General features: G+C 37.0%; 1 protein-coding gene across 6 annotated transcripts in view; it reads right to left on the bottom strand.

Moving 5' to 3' along the window:
- Positions 1-227: 227 nt before the first annotated feature.
- The window catches only part of LOC131435832 (LHFPL tetraspan subfamily member 3 protein), a 45,704-nt gene continuing 30,396 nt past the window's right edge, over positions 228-15,535 (bottom strand). For 5 of the 6 annotated variants that reach the window (XM_058604056.1, XM_058604054.1, XM_058604059.1 and 2 more), the window contains 5 exons: positions 14,290-14,423; positions 13,911-14,037; positions 1,255-1,395; positions 1,090-1,191; positions 228-1,017 (listed from right to left, as the gene is read on the bottom strand). In XM_058604056.1, coding sequence (XP_058460039.1) covers positions 815-1,017; positions 1,090-1,191; positions 1,255-1,395; positions 13,911-14,037; positions 14,290-14,423 — 707 coding nt within the window. In that variant the 3' untranslated portion in view covers positions 228-814. The remainder of the gene's footprint in view (positions 1,018-1,089; positions 1,192-1,254; positions 1,396-13,910; positions 14,038-14,289; positions 14,424-15,535) is intronic. The other variant, XR_009230547.1, reaches the window with a different exon arrangement.

Consider the following 15,535-nt stretch of genomic DNA (forward strand, 5'->3'; position numbering starts at 1 on the left):
AGCAAACAAATGAATAAACAAATAAATAAATAAATCATTATAATATTCCCAAATGATAATGCGAAATAAGTCGTACTACAGCATGGACGCACCGTTACAATTCTGGAAGCGAAGCAGTTGCAAAATTCACACAATCAACTTAGTGTGAAAGAAGTATATCAGACCCACCCGCCTTTTTGTATAATGTCGTACGTGGAAAGGTCATCAATAATTTTGGTTGTTCTGACTAACGCTTCCTACTTCGTATATTTCTTGCTTGAATACCTACGCTACAATAAAATTCAAAATAACACATTAAAGTATAAAATGTTTTGCAGTTCTTTCGATCGAAGTGAAAAGTGTCCGGTAGAATATACGTGCATTGATGACTATCCTACTTACAATAAAATATAAAATTTTATTTTCAAAACAAAGAAAATAAATTAAAATGCATTAATTTGTTACTAACTGCCAACACGGTCGTCGTAGCAAGCGGTTAGGCCGACTTGAAAACAATCGAGTTGGTTCGTGTCTTTGATAGGAATTGTTGCCTTCGCTAACGATAAGTTGTTTTTTTTTAGTTTCGTTCCAGGGGTGGCTTTGCGTGTTACTGCTGGACTTTCTGGTTGAACTTGAGCTGAAGTACAATTAAATACAGATTAAATATCAGTAGGAATGATATACCTATGCGAAATTTCTTCAACGAACACGACTAAATACCTCGCAACGGTATGCCAGCGAACGCAGTCTAGTTTTATCCTCTATACATCAAAACTAGGCCGGTGTGACAAAACGCGAAGTCAACCTAACCAATTTAAATAGAAATTGATACACTTTACAGCTGGAACTGATGCAGCGAGCTGTGATAGTCCGACCGCGGGACCCCGTAACGGCTAGCCGCCCGACTGGACAGTGTGTCGTTGCCGGTCATCATGTGATGATGAGGTGGTGCAACCAGTAGTACCGGCTGCAGGTTCAACGACTTACGTGAGCCGGCAACACTAACAGCATCCGTAACGTAGGCGTTGTTGATTTCACCTGAAAAATACGATAGGACAGTAGAAACTAGCTCTAGCCCTCAATCCGGGAAACTGAAAGTCCTAAACTTACCTTTGTACATGCTGCTCTGGTACTGCGGTTCTGGTTGCAGTCGTACATGTCGGGTTGCTAGGATAAACGACAAGGTGGCTAGGATGAACCCATCAATGCAGGCTACAACAAAAAATTGGTATAAGAATTTGAATTGACGGACTTAACTTGACTCAAGTGAGATACCGATTATTGCCAACGGATATGCCCATCGCAACCCGCAGAGACCAACTTCGAATCGGTTCGATTCTGGTCCGCAGATTTTTCTAAACTCATCCGAATTCCAACCAAACGGAAAAGATACGCACGCAATCACCATGCAAAGAGCTGGGAAAGTGACAATAAAAAAGATTTGTTTGATTAGTGTAAATTGCAAGTTATATAAGAAGAGGTGACATTTTAAAGTCGCAACGAACCACAAACGCACAGTAGTAAAGCAAGAGCACGATAAGGAGCGTGATCATTATTACATCGACGGCCTGATTCAATTTGAACCATAAAAACGGGGAAATAAAAGAACAATGCATAAAGAGATTGTCTACCACTTGATCCTAATCAGATTTTCTCGAGCTCGATTGGACGGACTGTGACACAAGAGTTCAGCTCTAATATAGACTCCGCGGGTGATCACTGAAAGGTGGGTTACTAAACAACCACGAACATTTTCAACCGTTATTAGCATAGTAAAACGGTATAACATAGTAGCAGAAGTGCATTAGCATAATAACACGGCCGAGCACAATTAGTGCCATAGGTGAGAAAAACTGCCTGCTCTGCCAAGTTCCGATTAGATCGGGTATGTACATGAATTGGTGCTAAGCCAAGCGCAAAATGCGATGCACCCCACGCGACAATCAACCCAATTGATGGAAAGGAAATGAATCAGAGAGCTTTCAACAATTCCGCTGCCCGCTGCTAAAACCATGCACACTAACTCATGCCCATGGTCAACCAACGACCTTCGCTTGCTGCGGTTTTGGTCATTCCAAACCAAGAAGGCGCTGGGAAATATGAGCTGTAATCGTGTCCATACTTAGTAGGGTCGGTTACATAAAAAAAATTATTTGATTCGGATAGGACCAGCTCAATGTCTATCAACAGACCACCGGTCCTCAAATGGAAAAGTATGCAAGGTAAATAGAATAAATATCTCAGACAATTTAACGATACGACCTTAATAGCATCAGTCACAACCACAGCCTCCCTTTATCATGCCAATTTGGGACTTAGCAAAGCGTTTTTCATGGCCTGCTTTGCTTCGGCAGAGAATGTAAGGCTGGTGCAACCGAAAAAAACATAAACAAGATTGTTTTCGGTAGAGGGTTTTTCGTTTCGTTAGATTTGATTAGTTGAATGCGTTCGGATTGTGCAATGAAGCGCGGTTGAAAAATAAATTCAACGTGATTTTTTTAGTTTTTTGTTGGTTTATAATAGGCTCGAAGATTGTATCCAATTACACACAACTTTAACTGTTATTGGCCAGTACACGTGAAAAGTGTGTTATTGTTTCAAGAAGTAATGTGTGTTTCTCAGACAATAGCGTTGTCTGCCCCACTGAACCTTGAGGGAAGGGATCCGTGAAATTCATCAATTCAAACAAGAAAACAGTAATTTCTGTTGAATTAGCTGTATTAAAAATGACCCAATTGACCATAACCAATTGTTACAAACGATGCATGAACTACAAGCATTTGAAAAAAAAGTCGGATGGTGTCAAATCAAGGCAAAAACGGTAGGTGATTTGTCGGTTATTCGAAAAGTTTTTGAGCAAAACTGCAACATTTCGTTCTCGTTTCGAGTCTCATATTTCCTTGGTATTGTACTACTGCTGCTAAAATCGGTTAAGGGGCGGGTAATGTCTAGCACTTTTGAAAAAAAAACTCAGCAAGTTATAGGCCTTTATCATTGCATATCTCATACTGCGAAGAAGTAAGAGTTCGGCACACAGCCCCAGACTTCTGCTTAGATTGACATAAAAACTTGACAAAACATTCCCGAAATGTTTCATTATAACAAATTATAAAAGAAAAATATGTTTTTTTTTTTGAAAATATTAGACCCTACGGGCTCCCTGGAGTAATATAATGTTTCCGTTGATTTTATAGACAAAAAAACATTAAAAGCATTTTTCTCGAAAGCAGGTTTTGAAAGTCCGTGTCCATCATCATTCAAAAACTACTGAACCAATATTGTTCAAATTTCGCACACACTTTCTACATATAAAAAACCAGACCCTAACGTTTTCTTTTTCGTTGTTTGTTACTTTAGGGAGGTTTAACAGCTACAAAATGGCGGATTTTTTCGTGAAAAATCATATTTTTCACTTTAAACAACCACCAAAATTTAAAAAAAAATTTAAAAAATCAAACAAAAACGTTGGGGTCTAAAAAAACTTCTTCTTTAACTATGCTGCATTCATTTGTTCACTTCTGATTAGTCTGCGCTGAGATACAGTGGACACCGCAAATCATGATTTTGAAGAAGCATCCTCAAGAATACCTCTTCACCGACTTATTTCTCAATATTTTTGCACGGAAAAATTACAAAATGCTGTTAGAATGATGCGTTTTTTCATGCAAAACATTTGAATTTATTTTGTTGGCCGATAATTCTGAAAAAAATCGCAAAAATGATGGTTTTTTTCATCACGGTTCCCAAACTATTTTAGGTCATGGACCCTTTTACTAAAATCCCATCAACAAATTTCTTTGAAAATTCAATTTCTTGCTTTTTTAATATTGATGCAAAAAACTTACCAATTTCTTCGGATGGTCAAATAAACACAACTTTTTTATTATAAATATTTCGAATAACAACTTATATCAAACCATAGGATGTCGATTTCTAGACCTCGTCGACCCCCATAGTCAATTTTCGTTTAGTCGACCACCGCAAAAAGAATATCGACCACCCCAAATATTTTACAGACGATCTACGTTCAAAAAATAGTTCGATTCATCCCCTCCAAATACAACGAAAGAAACTAACCAAAGATCTCCAAACAGTGTCTGGTGACAAAAGTAGAGTTAGACTACTCAGCTGAACAAGCTCGGTTTTTTTCTGTTCAATTAGGTTGTTTCTTAGAGTGTGTCACATGCAGGGTAGTTTAATTGGTATAACGTTCTCTGCGGATAGAAGAAACAACTCGTACGAGTACCATCTTAGCGATAACTTTTTCGCAAACTTTTCTTTCGCTGTTTCACTCTTTAATCTTATTACCTTTTTCATATAGAAAGGTTGGGCAATCGCTGTGAAAACCGAGTTTACAACCAAGACCCGGAGGACCATTCGACTCAGTTCGTCGAGATCACAAAGTGTCTGTCTCTCTCTCTCTCTCTCTCTCTCTTTCTGTGTGTGTGTGTGTGTGTGTATGTGACAAATAATGTCACTTAATTTTCTCAGAGATAGCTGAACCGATTTTCACAAACTTAGATTCAAATGAAAGGTCTTAAGGTCTTGTATCCGACTTCCGGTTCCGGAATTACAAGGAAATATGTGCAAATTTATTAAAAAATGCGCACTCAATTATCTCGGAAATTTCTTAACCGATTTTCACAAACTTCCGGTCCCGGTATTACAGTGCGATTAGTGAAAATTTTCAATTTCATGAGTATTTTTTTACAAACGATGGCGAAACGACCCAAGTAGCAAATGTAACTTATTGAACTTTCAAGATGTTTTACAATTGATTTAGAAATGTTATTTATGTTAGATATGTTCAGAAAGATTTTTAAATATTTTAAAATTGGTTGTGCAACTTATCACTGTTAAGTTTCACAATACTATCGAAAAAATCACAGTGGAACAACTTTAAGTACATCTAAAACAATTGTGCAGTAAATCACCACCATGTTTATGTTTCACTAAAGTTCTGCAAAAAAATCAACATCAACATGTGAAACGGGAGTAACTATAACAATTGTGCAACTTATCAAAAACTTTCCAAACGGCTGTCATAATTGTAGCGGACACAATATACGTCGAAATTGCTTTAAATCTCTTGTGGAAGAAAATTTATTGAAATGATTGATGCTCTCCGCAAGGCAAAAATGATTAGCGGAATTGATAACCTTGCTGTAAAAAATATGTTTCTGCTGAGTCCGCACAGTTTTGGCTGCCTCATGAATTTTTAGCTCAGTGTGTGCAGTTTTCTTCAGTTTTAGAAAAAACAATGATATAAAATTCAAAACTTGCAAAAACGTTGTGCAAGATTTATCTGTTTGAATTCAACGCAAAACTTGCAGACATGACATTATTATCATAAAAGTTGCAGGAATACAGCATTACATACGCAATGAAAACAAAAATCAAATCAGATAATTTGTATTCGGTTTTCATCTCGCGAAAAAAAAAGCAGACCTGACATCACTTTTCATCAGATATTGAACGAAATGTTAAGTTTATCATATTTACTCTCATATTTATATATTACCGCTTGAGCAACTTGTTTTTGCAACTAAAGCACATGGGCTCACCAAAATAATACCTACAGTGCGTATCACAAATGTCGGGTTCACTAAGATAAATGACTAAACTGTATTGTTGTTTAAGTCAACTAGTTTGATAAAAAATTATCCAAAATTTTTTTTTTCAATATTTACACGTTTATATTTCCATTTATTCCGGTAAAATAAATCAATACGTTGGGTGAACCATTTTCTTTTCAACACCTTCGATGCCATAATGGAAAATATTGAAGAAGAATTCATTTCAAGATTTTTCATATTAATTGAATCATCAATATGATTAAAATCGTCTGAAAAGGTGTATGAATGTTTGATAGCTTTCTCATACATATTTCAAACACTATCTCGATCATATTCATTGAAAAGAATAGATTGTTATTTTCATAGAAATTGATGTTCAATCGTCAAAACACGTACATTCAAAGCCGCTTGAAAATTTCAGGCGTACAAAGACATGTTTCACCATAAAAATGCAGTTCGTTGTTGATTTTCTATTTACTAAAACATAAAAGATCAATTCTACAATATGTAGTATTACCATTTATTTATGTGCAGAATGTTTTTAAAGTTGCATATTTGTGTTACGAGCAGTTGTATTGAAAATCAAATGTGAAACTTATTCATTAGAAATTATGTTTGCTATGTTTTTATAAACATCAATTCAATTCTCATTTACATTACGAAGTAGTTTCCATGAGTTTCACAATTGTTTTTTCGCTGATTTAATTGCTGCATTTGTAATGGGATCGATGCATGAGTTTTTGTATTAGTTGCACAATAATTGTGAATAATTTTCGTAACAACGGAAGAACTTAAAGATATGTTGCACAACAAAGAAAAATTGCGCTTTTTCCATAACACAACAGTCACCAAAATAGTAATATAAACTAAATTGATAAATTGCACAATCAGTAGTAAAATACAGGACAACAACTTAACGTGCTACTTGGGAAAGGGTGCTTCAACTTTCACGTTATATATTGAATTTAATTATTGGTTGCTTTGTGGAAAAAAAATGTATATAGAAAAAAACGCGATTTGTCGGATAAGTCACTTTTACAATTATATCTTCGGAACCAAAAGTATCTGAAATTTGATCTTCGAGCTTGATCAATGATCGAATAGTAGCTCTCAAACGAGCCTCAGTGTGTTGCAATCGATTCAGCAATCTCCAAAAAAATTGAGCGGACAACCACTTTTAAGTCCCGGCCGGGCTGGCTGGGACCCGTTTTCCTACCGGATCGGAGCAAATCTTTCATGGAAAAGGTCTTACCGAACTTCTCGATAATATTTTTGACACTGGTGTGTTGCACTTTCACCCGTTTTGCAATTTCGTTGTAGTGACACCACTTTCTGAGCACCAAGTGTGCAGATTTTTCTTTCGCGTTTCCGGATCAATTCGACTCATCATTGAAACGATAAACCGTACCGAAACCAATCGATTGCGCAGCTGTTGTTGACATGTATACAAACATGTCACCGCAAAACACGCTGCAAAAAATTAAGCCATTTCAGAGTAATAACTGTTTCAATGTTGCTAACTACTTATCGATACACTCCTTAATATAGAATCCAAGGCCAGAATTGAGTTCCAGAATTCAGAACTTAGTTCCATAATGAAGATTTGGAACTTAGTTCCAACATTCGGTTCCACAATTCTGGGAGTGTAACTCAATTCTGGAACTAGATTTTGAAGGTTTTTGAACTAAATTCCAGATCTGGATTCTGGAACTGAATTTTGGAGCTGAACTCTAAATCCGAATTGGAAAACCGAGGTCTTGTTTTCTGAGCTGCAGATCAGAATCCAAGTCCAGAGTTCAGGGCTTGGAATCGGATTAATAATTTAGTGTCGAACCAGAATACTAGTCTCGAATTCAGTTCCAAAATACAGTTCCACAACACAGGTTCAGTGAGTAGTTCAATAATCCGGAACCAGAATTCAGTTTCAGAATCCAGAACTCAGTTTTAGCATTCGGCTTCAAAATTCCAGGTAAACAAATCAGATTCGTCAACATCAAAGAACCTGAACCATACATTTTATTCGTATTCAAATCATCCGGTCATTTTTCTGACATTACTCACCCGCCTTTTTTATACTACTTTTCTGATCAGAAAGATGAAAAGCCGTGACATGGCAGAAAACTCTGAATAACTATGCGAATGATGCACTTGAATAAATTTTCTCTGATTCATATTATCTGAAGACTAGTCAAGCAATAATGAGTGAATTTATAAAAAACGACTTAAAAATCAGTTGCGATAGAAGTTCTTAACCGAAATTAATCGAAAACCGTGAAAAATTCAACTTTACGAAACCATCTTGTAGACAAACATAAACTCAACAGATTCACATCAGCTTTGAAAATCATGTCGATGGTAATCGTCGGTGCGAAGTTAATCGAATCATCATTTCAATTGTCACCAGTAGCATGTTTTCCGTCATCATCCAGGCAGCGAGTTTTATCCGTGCAGAGAGAAAAATGTGTTTTCACTTTTAATCTGCAGCACGTTCACTTTCACTGCTAGATAGAAGAAACCCATTCCCCACATTTTCAAACTGGTTTAGTTTAAGCCAACAAACCGCGGTCCGTATCTTTTTAGTCTTGCGACTAAACTAGGTGAAAACTCCTTTTCCCAGATGGAAAACTTGTTTCCATGCAGTCCACTTTAAAGGCAGCATAAAGGTCAGTCGTTTCTAGTAGAGAAAAAAAAACCAACAGTTATACCGAATGACTCAGTTATACGAACGACAACTGGTGTCGGTATCGAATGACCGATCGTGTCTGTCCTTAAATGGAGTAGTACTAGAGCATATGCTCAAATGTGCAATCAAATAGCAACGTTCATACCATTATGCGTCCATCCACCGTCGTGAAACAGTTCGGAGTCACAAGTCACCGACAAACTGACTCAAGTCATAACTTACTTAACGTTAAAAAATAATCTTAAAAAACACTGTCGGTTGCAATGAGAAAATAATAACGATGTGTGTTTTTCGATTCCGATCATATGATTAAGTGTCTTACGAGTAGCTCAGTATCAAACCTGTTGTAAGTTTGTATTTGAGGCTCGAGCACACGGTTTCCTCGTAGTGCAATGCACTCTCCTAAACGCTCGCAGCTGCCAGACATCCGTTGATAATGACCCAGTTTGTCGTTTCGAAGTTTTCGCTTGTAAGCCCGCCCCGGTTGAGAGACAGACCAAAACAGACCCACTTCCTTCCGCCTGCTTGATAAATTGTGACAGTCTTCGTAGCATTCGGTCACCTAGCGACGTTCGAGTTCTGTTTTGCTCCATAAAATCGCACTCCAAGCAAGCCGTTTTTTTTATTCCATTTCAGATCATGTTTGACATTATTTTGATGGTCGAAATACGAGATACCGACGGCTTTCGTCAGGGTTTCAAACTGTATAGGCACTTGCTTCAACACTACGTGGACACAATTTTTTCCCCAAAAGCCATCATCAGCCGGTAGCTACCATCCACCCCATCCGTTGAGGTAGTCATGCGGTAGTCGTAGAGTAACTTTCTTTTGATTTTCTCTATCAGACCCATTTTGTGCTGTTTTGCAGTCCGCTCGGGAAACCGGTTCTGAACGTGAGACGGATGGACCATCATCGTAAGGTGAAGTTTGTTTTTCCTTTCGTTTTTTCGCTATTTTGTGTTCAGCTAAAAGCCGAAACTGGTACGTTTCTGCTAACTTTGCTAAAACAGTAGGTACATGGTTGATGTACGTGGCTTAGGTTGCCTCAACAACTCCGCTATGATGCTCATTAGATATTGCTGAAAGATGAGTTCAAAAATGTTGAAAGTTTCTTACAAATACAGTTTCGAGTATATCTAGATGTCAGGTACAACTTTTTTTTATTTCCAAAAGCTTCACAGCAATCCTGGGTGTTGCAACAGATCGCAAATACTTTTACATTACGATTTAAAACAAGTGTGAAGAGATTACAAATGGGCGATTCACTCCTGAGCTGTTCCAGTGAATCGAATCTGACAATTCACAGCTCTTTTTAAAAGAACCGCAGCTCACCAGTTCACCGTACTGGTAAGGTGGAAATAAGCTGCGAGCTGAACGGATCTTCAGCTCTTGAAGAGCGCTGAGCAAGATCCAAATAAGTAAATTACCTTTCGTTCGTTCTTCCAAATGTGCATATATCCTTCTTTAACATACTGAATCAGCCATTGTCAATAAGAAATCTTATCTTTTCACTCAGTAGGCTAAGGTACATTCAGGGGATGCCACTTTTGCAGATATCCTACAAATGTGACATAATAATGATTCGCATACAAGTTTATCCGCATAGCATTGAATTTGTTATGATTCCAATTGAGCTTTCAAAAGTGGTTCCAATCTGCATGTTTACGACTGATGCCTGGGGTGGCTGCTTTTGTTCCAATTTTATGTCAGAATGGATCAGTTTCTGATTACCTGAATTTTGATGTTGCTACCCGCACATTGTGAAAAGAAAAAACTTTTGCAGAGTGCGCAAGCAATGATACCAAGTATAGAGAATAAACGAAAACAAGGTAAATAAAATGTATATATTTAACTTGCCAATGAAAATGAAACAACTGTTTTTTTAATCTCATCTGTAATAAACATTTATAGTGGAAGCACTGTGTAATAAAAATCAACGTCAAGCCGTTTCTTTACTACTATCTCCTATGCCTGAGACTTGTACGAATAATGAATCTTCCTTCGAAACACAAATTTATAATTTAAGCCTTCTTCGACAAAGCGATTTGTAGCTTTTCGTTTGAAGAGGATAAAATACAACTCAAAAAAAATCAACAGCAGAATTATGCTAATTAATTGTTTTCAAACGTTAATTATATAATAAACAAAAATGCATTCATCAAAACATTTTCCACGACCGAGACTAAAAATTTAAATTGAATAAATATTTTATTTTAGCATAAATATATTGTAAAATCTGCAAATATGGCAGCACTGTAGACGATACGTAAACAAGCAGTTGGTATTTTTTCTACAGGGCGAAGATGACGAGAAGGACGACTCGGAAGGAAAAATAAGAAACCAGTTGTCAGATCACTATCAGTTTATGTTGAACTGATATGTAACCCAGAAGTTAAACATAAATCGCTAGGCAGACATAAAGTTTCTGCTACTAACAGAGCACTTTTTTGTAATTTGCACCGAAGTGCAACGTGTTTACCACAGATAACAGATATACAGGCTCACATATGAACTGTGTGTAAAATTTTCTCAATCAGCGTGGCGAACTTTTGCAGATGTCACCACGATCGACACAAGGTTCCACCATGATTTGGGTTCCGTTTTCACATCTCGGGTAATTTCTCAAAAGGGCGTATAAGCAAGTGACAGTTTCTCTTTGTTTACTTTCTCTTCAATTAATTACCAAGCGGTTTCCACGTTTATCACTCAACTCTTTACATGAAATGATACCCGAAAGTTTCGACTTTCAAACAGAATAGTGATATCAAAGAAAATCTTTTTAATCACATCACAAAAATCGAAAGAGAGAGTAATTAAAGAGAAACTGTCACTTGCCTATACGCCCTAATGAAAAATCAACCGAGACATGAGCCACAATTTTTTGGGGAACATTCACTTCACGTTAGATATTTGTTTTGCTGTTGGTTAAAATGACAAGTTTATTTTTGTTTTATTCCGATCGAATTCTCGTGTGATTTATACGACATGGGAATAAAGTTGTCTTTAGGGAAATCGTGTGGTAAGTGTTAAAATTGTTGTAGTTGGAATATTTGTATAACAGGTAAGAGGATTTTGTTATCGTTCCGGAACGTAGTGCAACGTTTTGAAAGATTGCGGCGAACAGTCGAGTAGGTGGCAATAGTGTTTCCAACACGAAATTTACACAGGATTTTGAAAAAAATTGTTTGAGCCAGTATATCTGTTATCTGTGGCAGCAGATAATCAACTACCTTAAACACTGGAGTTGGACTTCAGGATCCTCCATCGAAGCGCCGGAATAATCGGGTTATGGATATTACACCTTTTTAAAACATCGATCCCCTTTAAGCTTTTCTCGCTATTCCAAGGAATCCTCAAAGAGATCTTATTTTGATAAAGGATATAGATACTTTCCGACACCGACAAAAAATCTTGCAAAAAACTTGCAATTCTGCGAGATTGATGCAAAACTGTTGTCGACATGGGGCAGATCCCTTTAAAAATGCACCTTTGTTTTGGTACATTGTTCTACTAATTAATTATCTATGTCAAGTAAAATTTCATGAGTTCTTAGTAAAAAGCTTTGGATTCTGAAAATATCCCAATGTTATCAATTCTCCAACTTTCAACACAGTTGATAATTATTTCCACGAGCAAAATTCTGAACAAATCGGTTGCCTCTCGTTTATTGAACGGCGCACAAAGTAAATCTGACACATGCTTGTGTTCCCTTGCCTACAGCGCTAACGTTCCGCACCGAGTCGTGGCACCCATAAAATTCTGATTAAATTTTTTTTATAAAATAATTTATTGAAAGATGGCTTTTTTGGTTAAGTGTTGCTTTAAAAATTTTTATTTCGTGGTAAAGGCCGACGTTTTGAAGAAATATGCCTTCATCTTCAGGGCAAAACGACAACAAATTTTTTTCGTCAAGTGGATTGAAACATTGAAAATGATCGAAAACGAGAACGGCTACTCCACTTGACGAAAAATATTTGACCAAAAAGCCATATTGCAATAAATTACAACAAAGTGGTCGTACGTCTTCACGTTTTATAAAATGTACATGAGGAACTCCAATTAGCTCTTGATTCTATGTGGGACGACAAGTTCCATGCAATATTGGGTAGGCACAAAAAATTATTGCTGCAGATCATTAAAACATTAAACATATAGAACATTTTTATAAAGTGCATGGAGAAGTTAGAGCAAAAAGTAAGCAAGTTTAGTTTCTCTTCCGAGTGTTGTGGCACGATCACAAACATTTCCCCTACTATTCCAGTAATAAACATTTGACATTATAGTAAATTAGTTTGAAAATTTTAGTAACTTAGTAAAGAAATATGAACGATAACGGATATGAATTAAGGGGGTAACAGAAAAAAGTGTTGTATTATAAGATATTTCTAGCAAATTTTCAAATATTCATTCCAGTTGACAAAATATTGGGAGGGCATGGCCACTTGATTCCAAACTGAACCAATTTTGGTTGAGAGTTTTCTTTTTACGTGATTTCGTTTGTAGCTTTTACACAAATTGGTGGTCCCAACGGTCACAAAAAAGCAACATATAGAGTTTTGATGTCGATTTTTTCATTTCGGAATATCATTATTCATTAAAAAAATTATCAAAATGCTGTATGGAATTCTTTTCTGGTTTTCAGAAAGACCACAATTAATTGATTGAGTGAAGCAATCGAATGCTAGTATTATTTGCGCTCTTTTGGTGCGAATTTCGCAAAACGAAAAGTGCACAAAACTAATCAAATTATTCTAGATTCGCACTAAACTGGTGATTTTTACCTTCGATTTGCTTTTTTTTAGTAATCTTATTAGTTCTTTAGATAACATTTACAGCCATTAGAATGACTGATTTTGTATAATATTCTCCATCGTTGTCCACTTTCCGTTTTCTTTTTTCGTCAATGCAACCGAGCAGCAGCTGATGACGCCGTCGCTCTCGTTTGAAGCGAAACTGGCTTTGAGAACGTCCAACAGCAGATATACTCACAGTAGAACAAGTTGTTATTTATCTACGTTTAGGCTTGAAGAACATGGCAACATGTTCGTCATTGACTGAAGCACCAATTGAATAACGTCGGGTGTAGTTCCACTGTCTTGACGTAGATGGAGGCCTGTGTCTCCGTTCATGGATTATCATAGACTGAAGCTAGCAAACGTGCTACAGGTTCAATTTGTAGATTCGGTTGATGTTGATGTTTCGTGTTAGGACCTTACACCTTCTTCCATTCGTTTCGTCAAAGAGTTAGAGAAAATACTCAAACAGGAAAAAAGTTATTAAGAAATCAAATCCAAGGTAATTTCGTTACACTTTTGAAATTTTGAAAATGCATCTAGGTTAGCATAGTAAAGAAAGACGTAGTCCAAAGTCAAAAAGTGCATGCAAAAATACATTCTCACATTTTAAAAATCTGCGTTGAATTTTCAAAAAAAAAATGTATCATCCAATTTGATGCAAATCGGTCTAGCTGTTAGCATATTTTCTTCGGCATATTTTTGGAATAGCTCAGATGTTTTCGTAACTGACTTATCGGTGGATGAATAACGACTATTGGAAATCACCCCACAAATGACAATTTCGCGTTCATGCTTTAATTAAACTACATTACGTTGCTTCAGAAAAAAAAACACGCCACACAAACAAAATCAAAGAGGATGGGAGAAAAGACTTACCGGAAAGCATTTGCATCCAACCGCAGATGTGGAAGACTGTGGTTGATTTCATAAACACCATCAGCAGAAGCAGGCAGATTGCGAGCACCGATGTGGCAACCGCCAAACCGCAGAATACCGTGGCCACCTGGAATTTCGTAAGCAAAAGCATTTGGGTTAGGACACGTGCGACTCATTCTCGCCGATGGGGTATTAATGATCCTAATATCTGATAGCAATGATTGAATGCCAACATTAGCTCAACACTGAAGCACACTTTATTACAAAGCTAACGGGTATTTTGAAGGCGGTCGGTTCCACCTGAATGCTTCTCATGCGCAAACCTCAGAAAAAGGGAATACTAACAGAAATAGAGCGGTGGAATTCCAAAATGGCTTACCTGGAAAGCGATAGACTGCATCGCGAGAAGATCTTCCAATTTCCCGCTGCAACTGTCACGCAGGTCGTCCTTCTGGCAGACCTGCCACAGGCCAAGCCGTCCACCGGCGTCCGAATCCGAGTCACCGACCCATTCTGAAAGTATGCGAAACAAAAAAAACATTGTTAATTTAAAAATTAAACCTGCTAGTATAATCGCAACCGAAAATAAAAACAAATAGAGAATCATCAATTCCGGAAAGAAAAATAGAATCAAACTTTCTGCAACACATGAGTCGTTCGTTGATGAGTAGATTGTTTCGAAATTGCTTGTATATTTCACGACGAACCTTAGCCAGGTTCGTCGACTTCTCTCCCTTGACGATTACGATTCCGATTACGTTCCCCTCTAGCGTAAACACACTCAAATTGCATCGTTTTCCTCTTTCTCCTACAGTCATGCGGAAAAACGACCGGCAAATCGGCATACCACACAGAAATAACTACATCATTTTTTTTCGGTTCGATAAATTTCCAGTTGCAATTTACAGTTGCATAAAAGTCAAAACAAAAAGCTCAACAAACAATAACAGACAGCTAATTGTTATCGGAACGCGATGAATGATTGTGCATTGTGCAGGGCTGCCTGCCCCAGTTCCACATGCGGGCACATTTATTACGTATTATGTTTCGTCGAATCTCTCAGTACGTACGCTACGTTTGAGGTGTGATCTTCGACGAGAGTTGCGCCGTTTTCGATCAAGAAAGTTGCCGAAACAATTACCTGCATGATCGATAGCCAAGTTTAGATGCACAGTTGTCTGAATCTAAATACAGGCGGTCAAAAGTTATTGTTGGGATTCGCTTTTGTGTGCTTATGGTTTATACTCTCGTCACACCCTAGGACAGGACCAGACAACTGGCTTCTTTTTCCAGAAAAATATTTCTCTTCTTATTCCGGTTGCTCCCTGCTGTAAATAATAAATGCCTCGCGATCACTGTTGCCAGTAGAGATAATTATTCTTTCTGAAAACTTTCTCCCCTTATAACATGCGATTATTTATCATTTGAAAACACTTAGACAAATGTTATATCGGTCAAAAATATAGCTCTGGATAGTTGTATGTTTTGAAGAAAACGTTTAGTTGAAAAAGCTTAATAAAATTTTTCTAAAACACTCAATTTTGGGTAATCAGTTTTTGAAGCTTTATCAACTAAAGTATTCAACATATTCTATTTGAGAAAAAAAAATAACATACAGAAGTATC

Source organism: Malaya genurostris, chromosome 3 (genome assembly GCF_030247185.1).
Source record: "Malaya genurostris strain Urasoe2022 chromosome 3, Malgen_1.1, whole genome shotgun sequence".
Taxonomy (NCBI): domain Eukaryota; kingdom Metazoa; phylum Arthropoda; class Insecta; order Diptera; family Culicidae; genus Malaya; species Malaya genurostris.